We start from the raw sequence: 24,669 nt of genomic DNA on the forward strand, positions 1-24,669 counted from the left end.
GACAAAAGCTGTAAATTTTGGAATAATAATAGTAATATTTCTTTTTTTAAAATGTTCGATTCCTTATTGAAGTGCCTAGTCTTGGCGCTCCTTGTCAGCGTGCACAGACTCTTGGCAGACTCCTTGGTTCTCCCCCGGTTGGAGGAGGTCGATGAGCCCAGTGACAGTGCCTCAACGCTGGCCTTTGTGTTCGATGTTACCGGCTCGATGTACGACGATCTGAAGCAGGTGATTGAAGGGGCCTCACGGATCCTGGAAAAGACCCTCAGCCGGAGGACCAGACCCATCAGAAACTTTGTCCTGGTCCCCTTCCACGACCCAGGTACGGTCTAATCAGACACAAATCGGCTCCAGAAAGCTGCAAAGACTTCACCTGTTCATTTCCCACAATGTCCTAACGAACAAGCCTTGCAAAAGGGTTTGATACCGATTCAACTTTTGAAGGTTCTGTCATGCTACAGCCAAGAACTTCAATATATTCTATTTAGATTTTATGTGACAGATGATTTGAATTTAGAGTGCAGGTATGTCTTCTTTCACCTGGACCTTTACATCATAACCTGTAACATGGCCTATTCAAATTCAACATACTCAGAAAATACTTTGTGGAGCCACATTTTTGCCAGCCGGCTTTGCACATTTAGAAAGTGGAACTTCTGCACAACAGCTTAAGCTCAGACAGTCTAGATGGAAAGCATGTGTGAACAGGAATTTTCAATCCCTCAGATTCTTAACTGGAAGTCTGGACCTTGGCTGGGTAATTCCAACACATAAATATGGTTTGATCTTAGCTGTTTCATTGTTGCTCCGGCTGCGTGTTTAGAGTCATCGTCTTAGAACGTGAACTTCTGCCCCTGTTGTAAATCTTGAGCAGCGTCTGAGAAATTTGTCTACATGTAGCTGCATCTTCTCATCAGCTTCAAAGAGTTTTGGCTTCCCCTTTTGATGATGCTGCCACCACTCTGCCCTATGAAGGCGACTTGCATCCATGTTGCCACGCTGTGTGAATGGAGGCCAAAAAAGTTCTCCTTGTCCTGCATTTTTGGCAAAGCTCATACTTTTGGTTTTATGTGTCTTTTCTTGGGGGACAACTAGCAGAAGAGAAGCCAGCGGTTATTGTGTCGACATATTCTCACACCTGCGCCAAAGATTTCTGCTGCTCCTCCAGACTCACCTAGCACCTCTCAGCTGTTTGTACTGATTGATTATTTTTATTTCCATAAAACCAATTAGGTGGATTGAACAAATCTTTCTGTAGCTGACCTGTCTGATGGTTGCTCTATTTACTAAGCGTCCTGCAGCTAGTTGGTTAGAGTCGATTGTATTAGTTAAAGGAGGCTAAATTTAAATACATGCAAACACTTTTCAGATCTTTATTTGCAAAAAACTTTACATGTTTGCACCACTTTGTGCTCATTTGTCAAGGGGGGTGTCAAACTCATTTCCATAAAGCAATATCGAGGCACAGACATGTTATCCCGAAGTGGCTCTCTAGAGCTATGGGTGTTGAGTTTGACACATGCGTTCTATCTCATAAAATCCCCATACAATACGTCGAAGTTTATGGCTGTAATAGGTCAAAATGTAGAAAAGTTTAACAGTCACAAATACTTTGAAAGACACAATATAGTTTTGGCTCAAATTCTTCTGCCACTATGTCAGTCAACTTAACGTAGTAGTATACCTTAAATTTCCTGTTATCTAGCTGTTGCAGTAGATTGCATATTTAAATTGAAAGCTTCACGTATGAAAAGTTATATATTCAGAGGGAGGCAGCACAAGCGAGGCGTGGAGCCGGAAAGCCGTAGAGTAACAGGTAAGTGTCTTCCCCCACCAGCATCTGTCCTCTTTTTTAAAAAGCTTCAGCTTGAAAATAAGAGTCCTCCAGTGGTGTTTGTGCTCTGATGAGAAGCATATGCTGGCTGCTTGTGTGTAATTACCCCAGTCGCCCCCCCACCCCCCTCCAACCCCTCTTCTTCTTAGCACACAAACATACATACACACACTTGCTAACCCCCATTTACCCCCCTCCACACACCAGTCTCCGGAAAACCCTCTCAGCTCCTGCCCCCGTCTCGCTCCCCCTGCCCCCAGTTTAGCCAGCCTTTGGGGCGAGCACGTGGGGGTGGTGGGGGGGTAACACCACACATGCAGTCTGTGTTTAATGTGCCCTGCCCTCGGGGACCTTGTAAACCTCCAAGACTGCGAAGAAGCGGCAGCGGCTGACAAACAAAGAGTCGTGACAGTGCTGTCAGTGTTTTACAGCCGCCGACAAAAAAGGGGAGGAGGAGGGGAAGGAGGAGAAGGAGGGGGAGGAGAAGGAGGAGGAGGAGGGGGAGGAAGAGTAAGGCAACTTGAAAGGCAGCAATACTGGGAGAAAAAAAAAAGGATTATTATCGAGTATGAAATATCATCAGCCTGACACACGTCTGTAAGCTCTGATTTTCATGTCAGTGGTTCATTTTGATACTTAGAATAACAATCGCAAGGCAGATCTCACCCTACCTGATGGGGTCTTCTTTGTCAGAGCAGCAGGAGTGTTCAATAGGGAGAACAATGCACTCCTTGGGTTACTGCTGATGTTTATTGCTTCACTGCCTGACTGCAGAGATTGTCAAAGTGAGCATCAGGCTGTAACTGGCTTGTGTCCATCATCTTGTGTCTGCCGCGCCTCCAGACCTTTGGGAAATTGCTTTGAATGAAAATGCTGATGGCGGCAGAAAGCGACCGCTCAGTCTGTGTCCATGAGGTTTTGGTCAGATTTCAGTGATTTGTTAAGGAAAAAAAATGAATAAACGTATTAATTCTGTTAATACATCAATCCTCTGTTGTGCCCAGTGAGCAAATTAGATCCATACTGGGAACAACAGGCTTTAGGACATCATTTGGGTCCTTATTAATCAAACTGCTGTTTATCTGATTTTATCAATAATCTTAGCAGCTGAGCTAATTACAACGGAGTTAATCTTTATTATCACTGCAAAGAGGCAAAACTGGAATCTGCTGAGAGGGGACCACAAAATATTTTCTTCTATTAATTGATAGTGAGGTGTCTTTATCTTGAGTGTTACATGTTGTCTGAGATAAAGGTAAATCTCCTCTCGATGTCCTTTTCCACCTTTGCAGATATCGGCCCTGTGTCCATCACCACCGACCCCAAGAAGTTCCAGCAGGATCTGCAAGAGTTGTTTGTCCAGGTGGGAAAGAAAACACACAAAACGGTTGCATTCATTTAGCTCCTCTATACCAGCCAAACAAAACAATCAGGGGATTATGGTAAAGAGTCATATCAGCAAAAATTGGAGATTTATTTATTCCAACAAGAGAAAGTTCATCCTGAACGTCGGGAACAAAAGTCGGATTCTGACGTTATTCTTCATGCAACGTGAGTCAATGTGCTCCTGTCAAACAGGGTGGGGGCGACTGCCCTGAGATGAGCATAGGAGCGATAAAGAAGGCCTTGGAGGTTTCGCTGCCAGGATCCTTCATCTATGTTTTCACCGATGCCCGTGCCAAAGACTTCCGCCTGAAAAGAGATGTTCTGCAACTGGTGCAGCTCCGTCAATCACAGGTACCAAGACTGAAAATTTGTGCTGCGATGTGCAGATTTAGAAGAGGCTTGTGTGTGTCCAAAAGAAATTATAAAATAAACATCTGGATAATAAACATTCACAAAGTGGCGAAAAGAGATATGTGGTTTTCTTTTTCTTTTGAATGAAAACCTGAAAAATGTGAGTCAATCACCTTTCGGGTTTTATTTACTTACATTTTAAAGGCTTATGTGTTTTTTTTCCCCCAGGCATTTCACTTATTCGTTACTTTTTTTTTATCTGCTTCTTAAAAAAAACCCCACTTCAGGTTGTTTTTGTGTTGACTGGAGATTGTGGGGACCGCTCTCAGCCCGGCTACCGGGCGTACGAGGAGATCGCCGCCACCTCCTCAGGACAAATCTTTCACTTGGATAAGCAGCAGGTGAACGAGGTAAGACCATGACAGAATGGACTCAAGCACCTCATTTTTCTTTAAATGAATGAGTTGAAGCAACGCATTCTGCAACATTTTGTTCATCTTCATTCTATTCGTGGAAACATGTGGTGGCGTGCAATGATTTAGCATTACATCCCTTGCTCAGCTCATGAAAATAAGGACTTCATGAATAGAAATCGCTATCAACTTCTCATTTGCGTTTAACTGATATCCCAATGTTCAGCAGCACTAAACTTTCTTTGTCTCTGTAGAGCAGTCTAGCTAAAGGAAATGAAGAGTAGAAGGTTACCAAGCACTTTCAGGTAGCTCTGCCCTTCATGCTTTATGTAATCATAAAGTGACAGTTACCATGAAAGGTAGGGTCAGGCTGAGGTCTTGCTGTCCATTTTAGATTAGAAAGACTCTTAAGAGTATTAGTGCGCTGATTTAATGGGGATATATTGCAGTGGAGAGCTGTCCGGTGGTTATCTGAAACACGGTGGAAGTGAATAGAAGTAGCTGTAAGAGCAAATCAATCTGCTTTTCTCCTCAGAGTTTGAGAATAGTGTAGTAATGTAGGTGTGAAATGTTAATCAGAGGACACTGTCTGTCACCCCATTCAATCTCTGTCACTTAGTTGTTTGGTTTTTATAAAGACTCTACAAGCTGTGTGGTGTTTGTAGGGGAAGTCAGAATACTGATAGGTGTCATTTCTTTTTAATTAGCTCAGACACTGAGAAAAAAGAAAAAAAAGAAAAAAAAAGATTTTGCTGCAGCTAATTGTTGAGGGAAAACATGCCGGGGGAAGGTTTGGAGAGCTTATGTTGTTAATCATCGCTAAATCTTTGGAAAAGCTAATGCTGCTTCCGCCATCATCTCGGTGTCGTCCATGTGAGATCACACATCCATTCAACACATTCCAATTAGAATGACTTGTTTTGCCAAGAAAACAGTCTCTCATCTGTTTGCAGCAGGCAGTGCTGCTCTGCAGTTCCAGGTGACATGTTGTCATCCACTTACAGCTGTCATATTCTGTTTTAGGAAAGCGTGGCTCCAACTTCTTTTTTTTTGTGTAAGACACATGTGTACAAATCCATTTTAATTATATTTTGTGCATAAAACTGACAGAGGAATGTTCAGCGGTGACGCCTATGAAGCCTCAAGCTGCTTAGGAACATTTCCTGTAGCCCGTTTTGGTGTTGATAATATATATTTTTTTAAAAACAACAAAACTAGTTAATTTTTGTTAGCTTTATTGTGAACCCATAAAACCTAACATTCTTGCCTGCATTTTCTTTTTGTTGAACAAAATGTGTCAGCTCATATGTAATGCAATCATGCCATCTGGTAGTTACATGGCTATTCATAGCTGCATAAATTTTCACCAGCTTTCCATGCTGTTTTTATTTACTTCCCGGTCTGGAAAAGAGCAGCAGCAGCAGCAGCAGAACAGGCACAGAGTCTATCAGACTGCTACAACAGCAATTTCATTCAGTCTAATCCAACAATATTAAAACTTCCTGTTCATACGATACGGCCGAGGGATTCTTTCATATCGGAAGGAGCTTGTAACAGAAGCCGCCCCCCGACCCTCCCTGTTCTCTGGGGCCAAAGACAACTGGGGCTCGCTTCCCAGTCAGACGTAAAAGAAGCCAGAGTTTCCTCTGGAAGAGACACTGGTATCCTGCATGTCAACACAGGAGATGGCTGGGTAGCGCTGTGCTGGAGCCAGAGGTTCTGGATTCTGGTGGCCCACTGAATCTGTGAACTCTCCAGTGTTTATGTGTGTGTGTGTGTGTGTGTGTGTGTGTGTGTGTGTGTGTGTGTGTGTGTGTGTGTGTGTGTGTGTGTGTGTGTGGTGTGTGTGTGTGTGTGTGTGTGGGGGTGTGTGGGTGTGTGTGTGTGCGTGCGTGCGTGCGTGTGTGTGTGGGTCTGCTTCCTGTCAGCTCCTGCTTGTATGTACAGCATACATTCGCCTGCGTGTGGTGCAGCTCGTTTCATTATCACACCATAATCCTGCCAGCTGTTTAAAGAGAGCCTGAATGTAATTTTTTTCTTTTTTTTTTGTGATGGGATTGCTAGGAGGGTGGGTCCAGTCTCGCTCTAACGCACCACCTCCAGACGGCTAACTTTTGACTGTTGCAAGTATTCAAACAGATCTTCGGTGTGCGGTTACACGCTTGCGCGTACTTGGTTTATTTTCTTGAATCCGTTTTGATTGCACTTCTTGCGTGGCACGCATTTTTAGAAAACGTTGCAAATCTTTTAATCCCTAAAAACCTCAAAAGCGCTACCGTCCTGACCAAAACATTCTCCCTTAATAACAGTTTAATAATGTTCACACAAATGACAGATATAGAGTCCTTTTTTTCTCTGTGTGCAGAGAGGAAGTTAATACAGAGCACTTATGTTACTCTCTAATCCCAGGATACGCTCTGTAATGGTTTTGCTCGTTCCAACGCAGCTGCTTAGTGGCATTGACTCAGTGTCCTCACACTACAGCTCCCTCTACTCTCGATATAACAGCCTTTATGTTTGATTGGTTGGGATCTGAGAGAGAATGTACATCCGGGGAGGAAAAGCTCATATTGCTATGATGGCATGTGAGATATGCATTTTATAATACTCTTTAAAATTCTGTTTATACACAAGGGCTTTGACTTTTAATTGATTATTTATGGGCTTCCAGGTCATTAAAACTGAACATTTCAATTCATCTTATTTAGATTGTATATAATAGTCAACAGAAACTAGTACATAATTATAAGGAAAAGAAAAGCATTACATAGCTTTCGCTTCCTTTTATCCTTACAAATAAATCTCTGCAAAGTGTGTTATCCATATATATTCAATCTCCTTCACTCTGAAGCCACTAAACTGCACCTCACCTAAGTAAAGACTCCAGATAATTTGATTAAGAAAACCAAAGAATACAGCAAACATGTCAGAGAATGTTCTGGAGAAGCTGAAAGCAGGGTTAGCTGATTTTTAAAAATCCAAAACTTATCATGGAGTAACTTATTAAGACATAGGGAACCACACAAGCTCATAGATGCATGGTGTCTCTGGAGGAGCTGCAGCGATCCACAGCGAGGATAGAAAAATCTGTTAATAGTACCACCAAAAAAAAAAAAGATGTAGACTCTTCAAATCTTGACGCAATGGAAGGAAACTACAAACACATATTTAAACGCAAGAACATATTGATCAGCATTAGAATAGCCAATGAGCAATCAAGTGGTCGGATTTGATTTAATTAACAAGATTTGGTTGATGGATTTGTGTTTTTCCGAGGAGAAAGGTGCGCATATTTGCGTGTACTGTTGCCCTTCTGGTTTCCTCATCATGTGGATTCAGTAGTGAGTCAAGGGGGTGGTAACGGTTCTCATGCATAAAATGAAATGTAGGTAACATCCACTCTTAAGTCTGAGCTGCCTCTCTCTAGCAGATTCTGCGTATCGAGCCCGCTGTGGAGAAAAGAGCGGGGGCTCCATCTGGTGCGGCCCACTCATATTTGTAGCGGGACATTTCACAGCAAATGTCTGCGGTTGCGGTGTTTAAACCTGGGTAAAGACTAAACTGACCCCTGCCCACCGGGACGTCTGGAGTCAGGCTTCCTAACCGCAGCGTGGATACATATTTTTTTCTCATATGTGGATGAGTCCGGGGGGGTGGGGGCAATCCAAGCAGAACTACAGCTTGCGCTTACCTCTCCTTCCAAGGCTCATCTGTTGAGCTGCTTTGACTAACAGAGGGGAGTCCTTCCTGTAGGCCCACTCATCTGAGACTCGCGGGGTGAGGTTACGCAGGACATGCGATCTTTGGCCTTCCCGGCGTTTGAGACGGGGAGAGGCCGCGGAGCCCCACCGTGGCCTGGACAGCGAGTCGTCCCATCTCTGGGCTTTGCTTCCTTTTATCCGGGCCCCGAGCAGATTAAAACCGACTCCTCCCTACGGTCTCGACTTGAACCAGGAGCTATCGCTGTCCGTCCTGAGGCAGATGTAGGACTCTTGGTTTGCAGTTTCCTGCTCTGCTGGTGATGACTGCACATGTGGCAGTCATTACAGCTGTTTCCCGTTTTCAAAGAGAGACCAGCTGCTGTCAGCACTCAATTGAAACAACATAGAAGAATTTAAAAAAAAGCAGAGATTTGATGATTGCGTTCAGAAATTTGTTCTAATTTTCTGTTGGTTTTAAACTTCCTAAAATATATTTCTGGAAATGACGTGTCACAGCCCGGCTTTCGACATACAAACATGCCTGCGAGGTTAAAATAAACATTAGACGTCAGTTGCTTGTTAAGCTTTCAGAAGATGTAAGAGTTTCGGTCTGTTGTGGCCAATGAAAGGAGACACTGGGAAATGTCTCTGGCTTCTGTTTCCATTTCTGGGGAAATCTAGAAGAAAACTGGGAAAATTTGGGAGTCAGTATCATCACAATAACTCCACATAGAGAGTAAAACAGCTGTCAAATTTGAAAGTCTATAATGTCAGATGTGTCTCCTGAGAGCTGCTGAGTGACTTGATATTCTGAGTAATTACTGCTTTTACCATTAGGTACAATCAACCTGTCCGCGGTAATTTCAGTTTTTGGATAATTTTCACTCTGCGCGTTGGGATGACTAAGTGAGCCGAGTGTGTCACCACCACCTGACCGAATTGTTCCCTTTAAATTTAATGGATTCCCTAGAAAAGTGGGGAGAAAAGCAGGTTACGGTCAGAGACCTCTTGTTTCTGTTATCTTTAGCCGGGTTGTTCCGAGGAAAAAACAACAACTAAAAAAAATCAGTTCAGTGTGCAAGTTTGGTTCTTAAACACAGCCAGCACTGCCACCCCCAAATTCAGCTATGCTTTTCCGTTCCGAGCAGGAAGCTGTGATTCATTAAAGCCGCAGAAAGACTACTGTCTGAAAAACTTCCACTGTGAGAGACGCTCTTCTGGGAATATATGCTTGAGAGTGCAGAAAACTGTATGTTATCAGTTTGACAGCTGAGACGTTTCACTTATCATTTGTTTAGGCAAAAACCTCTCTCTGGAATACTTTAGCGATGAAAGCAAAGTCTAAAGACAAAGAGTAGGGAAGGGAAGGCGTGCCAGGAAAAGCCCTTCCAGTTCCTGCACTGTGTATTTTAAGTTAAGAAGGGAGAACTTTGGTTAGCCGGATGATGAGCACGTCTCTTTGCACTTAAGTTTGTTTTTTGTTGTTGTTGTTGTTTTTGGTCGTAAAATTCTGTTTCTCCTCTCCTGCCAGGTTTTAAAATGGGTAGAAGAGACGGTTCAGGCCATGAAAGTCCACCTGCTGTCCTCTAACCACGACAGTGCCCAGGAAAACAAGTGGGAAGTGCCCTTTGACCCCAGCCTCAGGGAGGTCACCGTCTCACTCAGCGGACCGGCGCCACAAATCGAGCTCAGCGACCCCTATGGTTGTTACGCAGTTTGCTTCCTCCCATTTTTTCTTGTACATTCACAGAATAATGAGTGACTCTTCAAATTTTAACACACATTTTACTGTGGCTTAATATTTGACAATGGCATAAAAAAAAATTCAAGTTTGCATTCTGAGACAAACTTAAGACATTTATTTTGTAAAGAACACTTAACTGGAAGAAAAATAATAAACAAAAAAGAAATGAGCGAAGCCATGCATTACGGGGATTATGAAGTCTCTGTAAACAAAACCGCCTTTCAAAAAATATTAACAATCAGAATGAAAATTACTGAATTAATTTGATTTGTTATTAATTGATTGTTTATTCCGAATGTCTTACTCTCAGCATCTCACAGAGCACTGTTCAATCCATCGTCCAAAAATGAAACAATCCCATCAAGACGTGTTAATTGCTTCACCTCCATTTCAGGAAAGGTGATCAATAATCAGAAACCAGCCAAAAAAAGCAATGGTCACTCTATAGAGGAGCTGCAAAGATCCACAACTAAAGCTGAGAGAAGGAAATGATTCCACAAAAATGGTTTTTCTTAAAGAGTGGGAAGAGGACGCCATTGTTGAAGTAAACCAGAAGAAGCCCAGTTTGTAGTTTGCCTCAAGCCATATAGGGAACACAGCCTACTTTTGGAAGAAGATCTTCTCGTCAGATGAGCTTAAAACATAACTTTTTGGCCTGCATTCAGACCCTACATTTGGCAGGAAGCTAACCCTGTCCATCTTCATGATGACACACAGTGAGGGCAGCATCATGTGGTCGGGAGGCTATTGTTCTGAACAGAGTTGGCGATTAGACCTCTGGAGTCTGAATATTGCTGTTTAGCAATGGTCTCCGTGCAATTTGGCAGAGCTGGAGATAATTTGGTAAGAAGACTGGAAAAAAAAATCTCTAGATGGACAAAGCTGGTGGAGACATTTTTGAAAACTCTTAGACCCAAAATTTGGGTCCTTCAAACTGCTGACTAAGGAGAGATGAATACAATGCATGCCATATTTTTCTGATTGAAAAAAAAAGTAAAATGGTAAAATGTATATTTTGTAATGTGTCTTTTAAAAGTCTTTCACAAGGCACTTTTAACAGAATAATCTCTGTTTTCGCTTCTTTCCCCAAGGTCGAGTAGTTGGTGCTGAGCAGGGCCTTAAGGAACTGTTGAATATTCCCAACTCGGCTCGTGTCATCAACCTGAAGTTTCCCAGACCCGGATTCTGGAAACTCAAGGTACTTTGTCTTGAGGAAAGTGGATACAAAATGTATTCTTTGGTTTCTTGGAGAGTTAGCGAACAAAACGCTGCCATATTACTTTCTAAAGGTGAGCTGCAGTGGGCGCCATACTCTGAGGGTCACAGGGGTCAGCAGTCTAGATTTCCGGGCTGGCTTTTCGACTTTGCCCGTCTCAGAGTTCAACCACACCAGAGAGAGACCAATCAAAGGTGATGACAGACTTCTATTAGCATTTACATTGCATAAAGGAGAAAGTGTGTTGAAAATAATTGATGCCTGATATTTCCTTCTCCGCCCCAGGACTTCCAGCTCATGTCATGCTAAAATGTACCGGCCTGAAGCCGCCGGGTTACCTGAGCCAGGTGGAGCTCATGTCTGCCTCGGGACGCTCCTTACGCACCATCCCCGTATCTCTGCCCTCTGACCTCGGCCAGCAAGGGTTATGGACTCTCCCGGAGTTCCGCACCCCTCCGCAGAGCTTCTTCATCAAGGCAACCGGCAATGACGAGTCCGGCTTCCGATTCCAGAGACTGTCAAGTGTTTCCTACACCAACATCATTCCAGGCAAGGCTACAACCAGCAGTATTTCACTAAAGTCAACACTTCATCCATCTGTCCTGTGACCTTTTAACCTTTTGTTTCCTCCTTCCTGTAGATCCCCCAGCTGTGAGAATGCCTAATGTGGTAAGGGGCTTTTACATGCAGCCTGCCACCATTGGCTGCTCAGTGCAGAGTGACATTCCCTACAGGCTGAGATTCACCAGAAGTGGGATCACACTGGGAGAGGAGAAGCATTTTCAGTGAGTCGCCCCTGACCCACTCCACCTTGATTTTCTGATGCTTTTCTGCAGAGTTTGGTCTAACTTTCAGTCAGGTTCCTTCAGACGCGGCGCCTTCAAGCACGCATGACCCCTTTCATCGCTGATTAAGTTGCTCCCTACTATTCCCAGTGAGCACGGCTGCAAGGCATTAGTATTGCCTGACTGTTGCATTTTATTGGCTCATCTGTCAAGAATCAAGCCCCTTTTTTGTGTTTTTGGAGAACATTACATATTCGATTGTGTCATCATAAAAAAAAATGCTGAAGCGTCTATGTTCTTCTGTCTGTTGATAATCTGGTTTAAATTACATTTTTAAAGTATGACTGAATTTTGGTGAAAATATATCTGGATTATCCACATGAGAGCCTGCGGCTTAAAATCTTGCTTCACTTGACAACGCAGACTCACTCTCCACAGACTCAACTCAGACCTCTCCTTCACGGTCAATTTTTATCTCGTGCAATCAGAGATTGCCAGTAAGGGTAAATCATTTGAGTACATGATTCATGCTTTCAGCTAAGTTACAGAGGTGTAGAAACATCTTATGCGATATCTTTGTAATAGATGTATAATAAACTGCAGTTTCCAAGTTTCAGTTTTTTTTCTTTCTTTTTCATTTTTAGTGGTTCTAGTCCATTTTTTAATACGAAGCTAGGGGGAAGTAAACAAAAAGCTAACCTGTGTGCCACATGTTGCCTGGTCCGCAGCAGCTCGCATGCTTTTCTTCCTCACTGCCAAGCGTGCCGACAGAAGAGGCAGGATGCTTCCGGCTTATCAAAGCAAAATTGCTCTCACGGTCTGGAAACAACAGGGAAATTTCAAAACTTAGTTAGTTTTTGGACGAATGGAGGAACAAACAGGCCCATCAATGCAAGTGGTGGAGAGTCTATCCTCTAAATCAAATTTATTCATATTTGCTACATAGTGAAGAAGTCAGGCAATTTATAGGCAGTAGCTAAGTCGATACAAAGGTACTTACACTTCTTTAAATAAAGCACTTCCTGTTTGATTTATTCAGAAACTCAACATCAGCAGATCTTAACTAATATTTATTCTATAAAAATATTTGCCCCTTACAACTACTCTGTTTTTGTTGGGGCTTTTTTTTTTTTTTTTTTGTCAAACTTAAATTGCCTAAATAATTCACAGCAATATGTTTGTATGTTGAACCGAATGTTTTGAAAAAAGTAAAAACAAATACATCAATGTCTTAAAGTGTGCATAATCTTAATGGCTGGAATTTTCTTCCGATGTGATAAAATCTTAAGCTAAATCACTGGAAATTTGAGCTTTAACTTGGAAAAAAGTAATGACTTGTTAACGTCCCACATGTGTTTTTATATTAGACATTCTGCTGTGGCATCTTGGGAGATTGCACATGCATCCGGTGAGGATGAAGGCACGTATGAGTGTGTAGCACAGAGCAGCGCAGGACAAGGACGGGCTTTCACGCAGCTCACCATTCAAGGTATGTGACACACAAATGAGTTTAAGTGCTGGAGTTCAGCATGCATCACTGTCTTTTTTTTACCAAGCTTTGAAAGAAGATCCAAGATCTTTTATTTATTTTTTTTAAATCCTTGCTTTATGTCTAAAACATCTCCCAGATGCTGAGCATGCCAGCACAAACATTTGCTCTTAAAGGTAAACTATTTCTGCTCTGTTTGTTCATCGCTGATAATTCTGCTTTTATGTTTTGGTTGAACACGAACACAGAGCCTCCTCCGGTCTTGAGGCCCGCAGTGAACGTGACTTCCTCCGTGGGAGGCGTGGCCGCGCTGTCTTGTCAGGTGGACGGCCACATGCGTCACAACCTGACGTGGCATCGAGCCGGCCGCGCCATCCACGCCCGAGCGGGCCGGGTGAAGCTGCTGGCCGACTCGTCGCTGCAGATCAGTGGAGTTCGGCCGCAGGATGCCGGGGCGTATCGCTGCGAGGCAACTAACGCCCACGGACGCAGCGAGATCACAGTGTGGCTTCTTGTTCCAGGTACGGAAGGAAGATACCCTGTGGATCATCTGCTTAAGCACTTAACACGCCGGGGCCTCACGGCTCCTCTCAGGCTCCCGTCATCTGGTTTCCATTACTCCCCTAACCTCCTCGCAGTCAGAGTGAACGACTTCCTCAACACACATGCACACACAAAAACAGAGCTCATCAGCCAAACATGATGTTAAGAGAAAAATGTGTTTTTCATTGCGGACTTGCCCCTCAGTAAGCGTTGAAAACAGACAAATAAATGTGAAACTTGTTCGCGGTCATGATGTCAGACGTTTATTCACTTTGAGTTTACGGCTGTTAATCTTCTGATAGGAAGTTATAAATGACATCATGCTGCCTGGACAATGCACTGACTCATCGCTGTGTCTCTGTTTGCTTGTGTTTGACTCTGACTGCAGAGGCTCCTTCTGTGGAAGTTCGCCCCCAGACCCAAACGTTCTCGAGGGGGGATGAGATCCGCTTCGTCTGCTCGGCGTCCGGCTCCCCCCTTCCTCAGGTCTCCTGGAGCCATGGAAACATGCCCCTAGCTAATCAGCCGAGGTAAAGTCACTGTAAAGTAGCACTGGGTTCAAAATATTAAACCAACTTGTGTGAAAGTTTTTCTCTGAACCTTCCATGCATATAAAAAAAATCCCCTTTTGAAAGAGGACTACACTGGAATAAGTCAAATAATCTAATTTTGTGTCATTTGTGTAACACAGGTTCAGTCTAAAGAAAGATGGAGTTTTGACCATTCGGGGAGCCCTTCCAGAGGACGCCGGGGACTACACATGTCAGGCGACCAACGAGGCTGGAAGCGTCTCTCAGTCTGCGTCACTAACGTATGCAGGTAACATTTGCTGGATGTGTGGCCACATCCTGTCTCTGCCACAGACCGTCAGATATTTTTCCCCTTCTTCTGTGAGTCCTGACAGCGGTGGAGCAGTAGTGTCAGTTAGAGCCGTCAGCCCGTCCTTGACGAAAACGCTAACAATGATGGAGAGTGGCAGCCTCCTCCCTAAGGCGACCCCCGGTGTTACAAACCCGCCGAGTCCGAATGTCACGTTTAACAACACTGATCTGTCAAATCAGACGTTTGCATGTAAGATATGTACAGTGCCTTGCAAAAGGATTTATTCTTTGAAAGCCTCTTCTGTTTTCACATTTTCCCACACGTTGTCTGGTGGATTCAGGTTTTCACTTTAGGATATTTCAACACATGAACGCACTTTGATCATTAATCCTGCTGATATGTTACTGAGAGCCAAACCATGCAGATTTATGTTAGCAAAACAAAAATTGAAAGTTGTCCATTTCAATCTTCTATTTCAAAGGAAATCCAATAAAACGTAATAAAATTTATTTCATTGCGAGATGAGAAAAAAGCCTAAGCAGTGTCAAATACTTTTGCAAGGTGTTAAAGCTATTAAACTTTTTATCTTTGTATTTTGCTGTAATATTAACATTTTTTATATATATATATTTCCCTCCCAGAGGTGCCAAGATTAACAGTCACTCAGCAAGTCGTGCTAGTATCTGTTGGTAGTGACGCAACTCTGGAGTGCCAAGCCACAGGCGTCCCTCCTCCCCTCGTCCACTGGTTCAAAGGTAAGTTGAAGACAAACGGTTCATTCTTTACCGCGGCTGTGGGGATATTTTGGTTGAAATAGCAGCTACTTTGTTTGTGTTTCCAGGTGACCTCGAGGTGGGCTCTGCTCCTTTCGTAGAGCAGGATGTGCACAGCGGGACCCTGCAGATTCGAGGCGTCCAGGAAGTCGACGCTGGTCGTTACAACTGTGTGGCCAGCAGCTCTGCTGGAACCTCCACTGGCACTGTTAGTCTAGAGGTCGGAGGTAAGACAGCTATTTACCGCTTTGCACAAAGATGGTGTTACTCTCCAGCCCAAAGAAAGGGAGTCACCTTCTGCCATGTCCACCTCCACAGTGGGCCCATTGTTTTCCGAGACACCGGCCGACATGAGCGCTAATGTGGGGGAGAACATCACCCTTCCCTGCATCGCCCGAGGTTTCCCACAGCCGACAGTGAGCTGGCGCAGGAAGGACGGCAGACAGATTCTCGCAAGTACAGGCAGCGGCAGCAGGACAATGCAGACGGAGAGTGGCCATCTTTCAATCCAAAGTGAGTGAGCGTCGGTTCTGCAGGGGCTAACATTAGTTCACTTGCACTGACCCAAATGAGTTACCATGGAGAAGGTGCTCAAACCACATAAAAATGTCTCCCAAGCATCCATCTGGATAAAAACTCCATATTTTCAGTCACTCTTCTTGACATAATTTTTTTTATTTTGTGTAACACCTTGTTAAGACCTTGTATTCACTGTTGATTACTCTTGTGCCTAATATAACAATATCAAGCACCATATCATTCTTAATATTGTAATATAATATAATACTGCTAAAGAGAAATGGTTACATTTTTATGGACTGCTTCTGTCACTCCAGAAGCTCCTTTCTGACCTAATTCATTCAGTCTGTGAAAAATTTTTACCTGGTCGGTTTAAAACAGCTAATAATCCACCTTCTGCAATCCCCAACATCCACCTTTTGTTTTTACTTTCATGCTCTTTGTCCTGACTTTCAGTGTCACTAATGCCTGTCATTACCTGCTGTAACCATCAGCTGGCTAGCGAACACAAGAATTATAATTATAGGTCAATTTTACCACATGTAATGTCCAGGGAATTCACCAAGGAGGGGAAGTGTGTGTCAGCTGGCTGGCAGCTGAGCTAAGGCCATTAATCCCCCTTTTTCTCTATTTTTAAACCAGTAATTACAGGGCCGTCAAAGCAATAATAACACTGGTTATTGAGGAAAGGTCTTACGAGCTGTAGCTCCTAATACTTGATGTTCTCCATGAAGAGGTTATTCAGAGTGAGTGTCGAGATGTTCCTGTGCCACATGCGATCTGTTTCTAAAGGCGTGCGTTTGACTGCAGGCGTGTGGCTCCACGACGAAGGCGTATACATATGTGAAGCCAAGAACCAGTTCGGGACCATTAAAGCTGAGGCCAGAGTTAGTGTCACTGGACTGGGTAGGCTTTCGGCAACAATAACACCAATCCAACAAGCCTCATTTTCACACTTTCTGGCTCTTATTTATTGTTGTTTCTTTGACTTTCTTTTCCTACAGAGCCTCCTGTCTTAGCCCAAGCTCCACCAGTCATCACCACAGGCGCTGGCCAGTCCCTTAGTATCCCTTGCATGTTGCTGGATGGAATACCGCTTCCAGAAAGACATTGGTCCAGTAATGGAAAACCTGTATGTCGGACTGTAATTAAATCTATTTGTTCCAATATTCCTCTTCATTTATTTTTAAGCGTGTGTTTGTTTTGCTTTCTTTTTTGTTTGTTTGTTTTTTGTTGCTTAAACAGGTCCAAGCGAACGGGAGAATGTTCATAAGGAGTGATGGCAGTTTGTACATTGAAAGAATCCTCCCAGAAGACAGTGGGACTTACGTTTGCACTGCAGTGAACGTGGCGGGCTCCACGAACATTACAGTCAGTTTGGAGGTGCAAGGTAGGAAACTAATGAAAGAGAGAGCAGCTTAGAAAGCTTAGTCACTCTAATAGAAGTAGGCAAAGGAAGGATTTTTACCATATCGGCGTGTTTCAAGTACGACACTCTGTACCTTTATCCTCCAGAACTGAATCTCCTGGAACTTTGTCAATTATCTGTGAGTGTGTCTGTCCACTTTGTCCAAATCCATGTGTGGTTTTTTTTTCTTTGTAAATGACCTCCAAATCTTCCTTCTGCAGGAAGGATTATTTTGTTAGTGGTCACGATGAAGAAAGTCACTTTGTTAGAATGTGTATACGGGTTGAACTCTACGTCAAATGCTCCATTCATAACTTTGGAGTTTGCATCAGAGAGAAAATGCATTCTAGTTGTGAAAACTGTGATTTTCAGTTGACAAAGTATAACAGAGGTTTCTGCCACTGATAGTTTATGCATATTATAACTCACATAGAGTCACTCGTAACTTTATTAGAACAAACTTCAAATCACTTTCACAGTGTTATATAATATAATAATGTATATAAGAGTAAGCACTTTTTGTAATATATTGATATTTATTAGGTATTGATGCTGGTTGTTAGTGGTTTTACTCGCATGTAACGCTGCAACATTAGGTTTTGTTACCAATAAGCAACAGAAGCATCCACAGCAGTGTGCGTGTTGTTACGTCATGTAAAGTATTAGACAATAACCTGAATATATTACACTTTTATATTCTATAAAATTGAGCATGAGTAAATTGGTTTAAAGTCGTCGCGAAGACAAATACCAAATATTCTCATTTCAAAGTTTGAAAATCCCAGAAACCTTGACTGTCAACAAGCTTAAACTGGGAGAGATGAGAGAAATAAACTAGTAGCCACAGTTACTACAGATGGTTAATTGATTTAGCCAAAGTTTGAGATCAACAATTGAAAGTTTTCAATCTGCTTCGCCCTCATGTTCACACTGCCTGCCAAGCTAACGGGGTCAAATCTTCTAGTTTCATGTCAATGTTTGATGGATCGCAGTAAGACCGGTTTAATTTACCGTCTAATTATGCCCCGCAAAGCTTCTTTCCTCGGTTTTCCGTTTACAGCTTCTCTCCGCCGGACACTGCCGGGTTTGAAAATGTGCCGACTCAGCGCTGAGCACGAAATATGTTGATGATTCAACCACCTGCTCTAATCACAGAGACGGGATTCATTTACCGCACGCTTTGATGAGCAGGCCATTTTGTCCGTAGGCATATATTGACAGACAGGGCAGATTATAATTTGTCATCAGTTTGTAATTAAAACATGCCTCAAATGCTACCCACACTGGCAGACTCGGTGCAGTGGTAGTGCGACGGACAGGTTCTTCACGGTCAGACAGCTTTGTTTTACCACCCTCTTCCGCCACAGTGCCCCCTGAGATCAGAGCCGGCCCATACCAGTACATAGCCAACGAGGGTGTCGCCGTAACACTGGCATGTGAGGCCAGCGGAGTTCCCAAACCAGTTGTTGTCTGGTCCAAGGTGAGTTAACCCACACGCAGTCCAAATCCACTTCACCCACTGATTATATATTCATGCATTGCTGTTCTTCTCTTAATATTAAAGAGCGAATGCAATATTTATTCTGTTTAACGCCAACATTCTTAATAATGCACAAATAAGGCTTCTGAAGTGCAAGTAGATTGTCGAATGGCCATTATAATTTACACAACTACTGTAATTTATTGTGATTACATTAACATAAACCCTGCGTTTTACACTTTCCTTTTTATGATCCGGTGCTTCCTTTTGTCTGCAGAATATTCCTAACACCAACAACAATAGTTTGTGCTGCAATCAAGCCTTGATTACCCATCTGAAAAGAGAGGCTGTAACCATGGCAACTGTGCCCTGTTGCTACTGGGCTGTGGAAAAATAACTCAGGATTTTATAGTACCTTAGAAATCTATTTAAAACCTCTCGCGTGTAGGTTCTTCACATCTTGAGAGGAAAACCCAAAACCTAATGTGCATCCAGGCAGAAGCGGATTTGTTTTTTTATCACTCAGGATGCAAAACATGAAACTTGAAGTAGCCAACATTGTCCGACTTCTGTGCCTGTTTTAACAGTGATGTGTTTGATTAATCAGCGAATAATTTCTCTACAAGCGTAGGCTGACCCACATGGTGACACATTTCAATTTACACAACGACTTAGCAATTCAAGACAGAAAAAAGCTTGAGATTATTATTTCTAGAAGAGCTCATGTTATATCTTCTTAACTCCAGAGGTAAGGTCAACAATCTTCTTTTTCCACATGCTTAACTGAATCTCCTTTTTTGTTTTCAGAGTTCTGCTCTCACATATATAATTTTTCTTGAGATAAAAGCAAACAAGCAGAAGGATTTTTTATTTATTTTTTTTAAATGTTCAAAGCGAGCACTTTCACAGCTGGCTACTTTCCTCTCTGTGCATTTTGCAAATAGAGAGCAATTCAACGGGTGGTCTGTAATTACATTTGACATCAAAGGCTGCCGTGCAAGCCTCGAACCGAGCACAGTGTCTCTGCGCTGGTGTGGCTCTAACTTTTACCGTGAATTGTGTCCTTGTGTTGCACCTGCCTTTCTTCTAGGGAAGGCGGCCTCTAGCCAGGGACGGCCCGTCTCTACAGCCTGATTCTGACGGGAACCTCCACATACCCCATCCCGCCTCCGATGATGCAGGCATCTACATCTGCACTGCCACCAGTCCGGTGGGCTACGTGAGCCGGGAGATCCAACTCAGTGTCAACAGTAAGAGAAAATAACATGTCAGCAAAGTCCTAGACAAACATTCACTTGCAAGCATTCGCATACCTTGAAATGTTTCACGTGTTGTCACAAACTCATTTTATTTTTTCAAGATTTTATGTTAAAGGATGCAAATTGTGAAAGAGAGGGATGAAAACTGCTCGCAAAATTTTATCTCCTATTAATTAAGACCCACTTTTTACTGTAATAGGAGCCGCCAATCTTTTGTGTCCACAGATTCTCAATTAGATATCGACCTGATATTGACATTTTAAAACATGGATATGTTCAACTGTTCCATTACATCTCTGGCTGTCTGTTGAGGATTGTTTCGCAATCTCAAAATTGGACTGTTACTTTATTTAGCTTTTTCTACCTCTTCATCAGCTCAGGCTAGCTTCCCTTTGAATATGAAAAAAAAAGTATTCCTCCAGCATAATAATGTTTTTTTTTAATTTTTAAAATTATATATAGACTAATGAGGTTCTTATCTTCTTGTGACTTTTCTGTAAATATGTTTCTTGCTCTGTTCCTCCGCAGTTGGCCTCTTGGCATCTTTTTCTGTTGAATGCTCTCTTTGCTGGACAGGCAGTTTAGGAAGACAGTTATGTCTTGGTAGGATCACGGCCGTACTTTGTGTTCTGTGTCCTTTATGAGACGGGATACTGATTTATATCCTGCCTCTGGAAACTAGACTTCTCTTACACACATGTGAGGCCCTCACAGAACATCTGAATTTGTCCTTAGACTAAAACACACACACGGATTGTCTTTTGGAGACACCTGGTTGCCTGGTTGTATTTAGATGTATCAGAGTAAAAGGGGCTGAATGCAGATACACACACCACATTAATGATGTGCTCCTTTGAGTTTATCACTTAATTTCTATAAAAATACACTGAAGTTTGTGGTTGTAGCCTAACATAACATGAAACAGTCAGATGCTGCAGGTTTTCCGGTGCATTCGGCCTTTTATGAGACAAAAGACCTAGAATGACTTTGCCATAACTCTTTCTTCCATTATGATTATTTTTTTAAGGTTTGCCAAAGATTATGGGCGTGAGCGGCCACGACAACATCGTTAAGATGGTGGCGGAGGTGGGGACTGAGGTGGTTCTCCCCTGTGAGGCCCAGGGAAGTCCTTCCCCATTAGTCACATGGAGCCGCAACGGGCATCCCATCCCCCCCGTCACAAATGGGTAAGAACAGGCTTTCTGTGGCCATCAATATGCAATCTCATTAGACTTAACTGGGAAGTGACACATGCTTCCCACCTTTGTACTTCTAACAACATGTCAGACATCTAGTATTGCAAGCACATTTTGCTTATGAGGAGCAGCCCTTTGAAAGTACTGCTGATTTATTTATTTGTATTATTTTCTTTTGATAATGCCTTGAAAACGGAGTAAGGCAGAGAAAGTGACAGTCCATTGAAAGCCCGCATGTGTGCATAGGCCTCACCCACAGTCCGAGCTGAAGAGGAACATCTGGCGAAATCTGGCGTTGTACCTTATTTTTATGTGTGGTCACCCCGAGGTGCCGACAGGCTGACAGATCGGAGCAACGTATTGGATACATCATAGACGAAATCTCAGAACCAGACAGCCTGCAGCGCATGTTGTCTGGTTATGAGATACCAGATAGGGTGGATGGGAGAACGACAGGGGCTACGGGGCAGAGACCCGTGGTGACTCAGTTACTATAAGACTATTGTGAGCTGGATGTGAAGGAAACAGTGGGAGTGGAATGCCAGGAAACTGGGGGGGATATGAACTGTCAGAAAAAGAGATTCAAGCATAGCGTCTGCCTGATCCTTGGATTCCCAGAAGTGTTTGAGAAGTAAAACAACATGCTGACTCTTTACAAGTTCTGTCTGATGAGAATAACACATCTGTGAGAACAACCCCCACAATCCGCCGTTTGCATGTGGAAACAGGCGGACCATGTAAAGATTTGTTCTTTGCAGCAACACTTTGCGACTCCGGGGAAATGACCAGAGGGTGCTGATTGTAGCGTAAATGAGTGGGGGTGAATTTCCTCCCACATCTACTTATTAGCCCTTCATTTGATCAAATTGAGTATGTGCTGTTTTATTCATAATACAAAAAAATTGGTCCCTAGGTGTGCAAAGCTGGTAGAGACCAACCCAAAAAGACTTGCAGCTGTATCTGAAGCCAGAGGTTGTTCTGCAAAGCATTGAACCAGGATAAAAATGCATTCCAAACTTTTCAGGCTTTTTTTTTTTTAAAAAGAAAATGTGTAAACTTTTCAGGTCACTTCACAGTTATAAACAACTTTGGTTTATTTCGATTTCATAAAATCTCCGTAAGATAATTTGGCTGTGGTTGTGGGCTGCACCAGGGAGCAGCTGGTAGCACTGTAGCCATACAGCAAGAAGGTCCTGGGTTCAAATCCCATCCTGGGAGCTTTCTGCATGGCGTTGGCATTTTCATGCTTGGGTTCTCTCTGGGTAGTCCAACTTCCTGAGACAATCCAAAGTCATGACTGCTCAGTTATTTCTCTGAATTTGGCGTGAGTGTTTGCGTTCATGGTCCTGTGTGCCTCTATGTTGCTCGGTGATGGACTGGCGACTCTTCCAGCGTGAACCCTGCCTCTCGTTCAATGCCTGCTGGAGATAGGCCTCCCTCTGCAGGGATAAGTGGGTTTAGATAATGGATGTGTGTGGTTGCTGGAACTTGACGAAACGTAGAAACATTAAAGGAGTACGAGTACTTTTCTAATCCACCACTTGTTCATTTTCCACCCAGTGCTGATGAGACGGATTTGTCCCAGTTAGTTTCTAAACCAGACGCTGGTGATTTGACAGCAGAGTGGGGAGTGATGAATGAGTGAGAGAGATGGCTCAACTCCTTTGTGTCGGAGCGCTGCAGTCTGAGCAGGGACCGACCGGGCAGCCAGTTGGTTCTGATTGTAGATATTCTCTTTTTTGTTTTTTTTACAGTGGTTGGGGGAGGGTGGGAAGGGGACATGGTGGTGGTGGAGGTATTACAGCATATGGCTGCTAAAATAGAGAGCTCTTTGTGCTTACAGACGAGTTTCCACTTTCTTGAACGTGTTATTGTTAGAATTTGGTTGCTTGGCAGACAGAGTTATCGCAGATAAATTGTGGAGGTGTGTTTACTTTCAGCTATACAGCTGCACAGCTTCTGATGTAAGTCATATTATCACAAAATCATTAAACACAACTGACCTGCATTTAGCTTCTTTAGCATAGGCTGGACTCTTGCTGCTGTTTGGGTAACAAAGCGTCTTCTTGACGTACAGTTTAGTGTAAGTGATTGCCACAATCTTATGGATGTTTATCTGTGACAAACATCCATAGAACAAATGAATGTTTCAGCATAAACTATGCATTGCACATGGTTTCTCTCTGAGAAACAAAACTTTGATTACAGAGACGTGAATGACCTCGCATTCTGATTTCATCCTTTAGCAAGTTTTCTGATTTTCACATGTTCTGTATGTCCTCAAATAACCTGCTGCATTGCTCCCAACAAGTGGAAATTCATTGATCTTTTTAAGTGTTCGATCTTTCCCACAGTGATATCATCAAGGTCAAGCTTCCCTTACCATTTTATTCGGTAATGGCTCCTGCACAATTGGAAATGTGAGTTTAATTGTTCTCTGGGAGCACAACTGGGGTGTAGCTGAGGTCCAGTCTTTACCCAGTCATGCCTGTCAGTCGTCACAGATCCATTTTTGTTCTGTGCACCAAAATAATGACATCAGAAAAGAGGCTGTACACTGTTTCCCTTGCATTTATAGCAAGCCCTATAATATAGCCTTAAAAATTAAGAAAATATTACAAGCTAAGCAATGGTTGCACTCTTTTGCAAAAGTATCACCAACCCTGGACTTCTACACATTTCATCACATTACAAAAACATCAAAATATGTAATATAATTTAAAGTAATTAATACTTGTGAGGTGGAAAGAAAAGGTCAAGATGGTAAAGACCATTGTTGGAAGAAAGACTTTCACCTCAGAATTATGCCCTTCTTTGCAATGGTCTGTCTTATAAAATGTTAGTAATATAAACTGAGCCCACATATCTGCATTCAGTACAGTTTAAATATTATATTATTATGAACGTTTTTTCTAACGACGGAAACAGTGCCTGTTTTTTTTTGCTGCAGATCCACTACGACTCATGAAGTGTTTTCTCCATTGCTTTGCCTTTGCACCCCATTCCTCCCCAGGTTCACTGTTTTGCCTTCAGGCTCTCTGAGGATCGCTGATGTGCGTCTGATCGATAGTAAACTGTACACCTGCACTGCAGAAAACCCGGCAGGCAATGTGTCCCTGAGCTACAATTTACAGATTCAAGGTACGTCGGTGGAGATTCATTTGTAAATTTAACTTAATCTGACGCTCAGAGCTTATTATGCTGTCTTCAGCGTCTTTGACAGAGATACTGGAGACTTTACCGCTGATGCTACCAATTTCCATTCTCAGCCAAGCCCAGAATCCAGCCTGCACCATCCATCCTGAAAGCCATGCTTGGCCAAACAGTGGCTCTTCCTTGTGTGGTCCAAGGAGAACCACGGCCTGAGATCAGCTGGTTCCACAACGGACGTCCTGTTGGTAACAAGAACTCTGCACCCTTGAGGATCCATCCAGTTGCCCTTGCAGACCAGGGCACATACCAGTGTGTGGCCAAAAACGGTGCTGGACAGGAAACATTAGAGATTATGCTGGAAATTCTTGGTGAATATCTCCACTTTACAGTTTTAAAATCAAATTACAAAATGATTTATACTAACATACTTTTTCACTATAGAAAAAATCTTGCTTCAGGTACCTGATGGCATCAGCCTCTGTCGCCATATAGTGAGATTGACCAGCCTGTGAGCTGTGCAGAAGTCGCAATTGCCTAATGTTAGAATCAACAGGTTATAGAGTTTCTGTTTGTCCAAGATATACAACGCTAAGGACC

The 24,669-nt window shown here is 43.0% G+C and overlaps 1 protein-coding gene across 1 annotated transcript in view; it reads left to right on the top strand.

Moving 5' to 3' along the window:
• The window catches only part of hmcn2 (hemicentin 2), a 55,541-nt gene continuing 30,872 nt past the window's right edge, over window positions 1-24,669 (top strand). The window contains exons 1-24 of the mRNA XM_055050610.1: window positions 1-322; window positions 3,127-3,197; window positions 3,413-3,571; window positions 3,859-3,981; window positions 9,217-9,388; window positions 10,521-10,627; window positions 10,719-10,839; window positions 10,931-11,194; window positions 11,286-11,430; window positions 12,798-12,919; window positions 13,168-13,440; window positions 13,851-13,992; window positions 14,154-14,281; window positions 14,926-15,039; window positions 15,126-15,284; window positions 15,376-15,570; window positions 16,387-16,482; window positions 16,581-16,708; window positions 16,822-16,966; window positions 18,352-18,464; window positions 19,555-19,714; window positions 20,751-20,910; window positions 23,933-24,060; window positions 24,189-24,440. Coding sequence (XP_054906585.1) covers window positions 52-322; window positions 3,127-3,197; window positions 3,413-3,571; window positions 3,859-3,981; window positions 9,217-9,388; window positions 10,521-10,627; window positions 10,719-10,839; window positions 10,931-11,194; window positions 11,286-11,430; window positions 12,798-12,919; window positions 13,168-13,440; window positions 13,851-13,992; window positions 14,154-14,281; window positions 14,926-15,039; window positions 15,126-15,284; window positions 15,376-15,570; window positions 16,387-16,482; window positions 16,581-16,708; window positions 16,822-16,966; window positions 18,352-18,464; window positions 19,555-19,714; window positions 20,751-20,910; window positions 23,933-24,060; window positions 24,189-24,440 — 3,748 coding nt within the window. The 5' untranslated portion in view covers window positions 1-51. The remainder of the gene's footprint in view (window positions 323-3,126; window positions 3,198-3,412; window positions 3,572-3,858; window positions 3,982-9,216; window positions 9,389-10,520; window positions 10,628-10,718; window positions 10,840-10,930; window positions 11,195-11,285; window positions 11,431-12,797; window positions 12,920-13,167; window positions 13,441-13,850; window positions 13,993-14,153; window positions 14,282-14,925; window positions 15,040-15,125; window positions 15,285-15,375; window positions 15,571-16,386; window positions 16,483-16,580; window positions 16,709-16,821; window positions 16,967-18,351; window positions 18,465-19,554; window positions 19,715-20,750; window positions 20,911-23,932; window positions 24,061-24,188; window positions 24,441-24,669) is intronic.

The sequence above is a fragment of the Poeciliopsis prolifica genome, unplaced genomic scaffold (assembly GCF_027474105.1).
Source record: "Poeciliopsis prolifica strain line A6 unplaced genomic scaffold, Auburn_PproV2 SCAFFOLD031, whole genome shotgun sequence".
NCBI classification, from domain to species: Eukaryota; Metazoa; Chordata; class Actinopteri; order Cyprinodontiformes; family Poeciliidae; genus Poeciliopsis; species Poeciliopsis prolifica.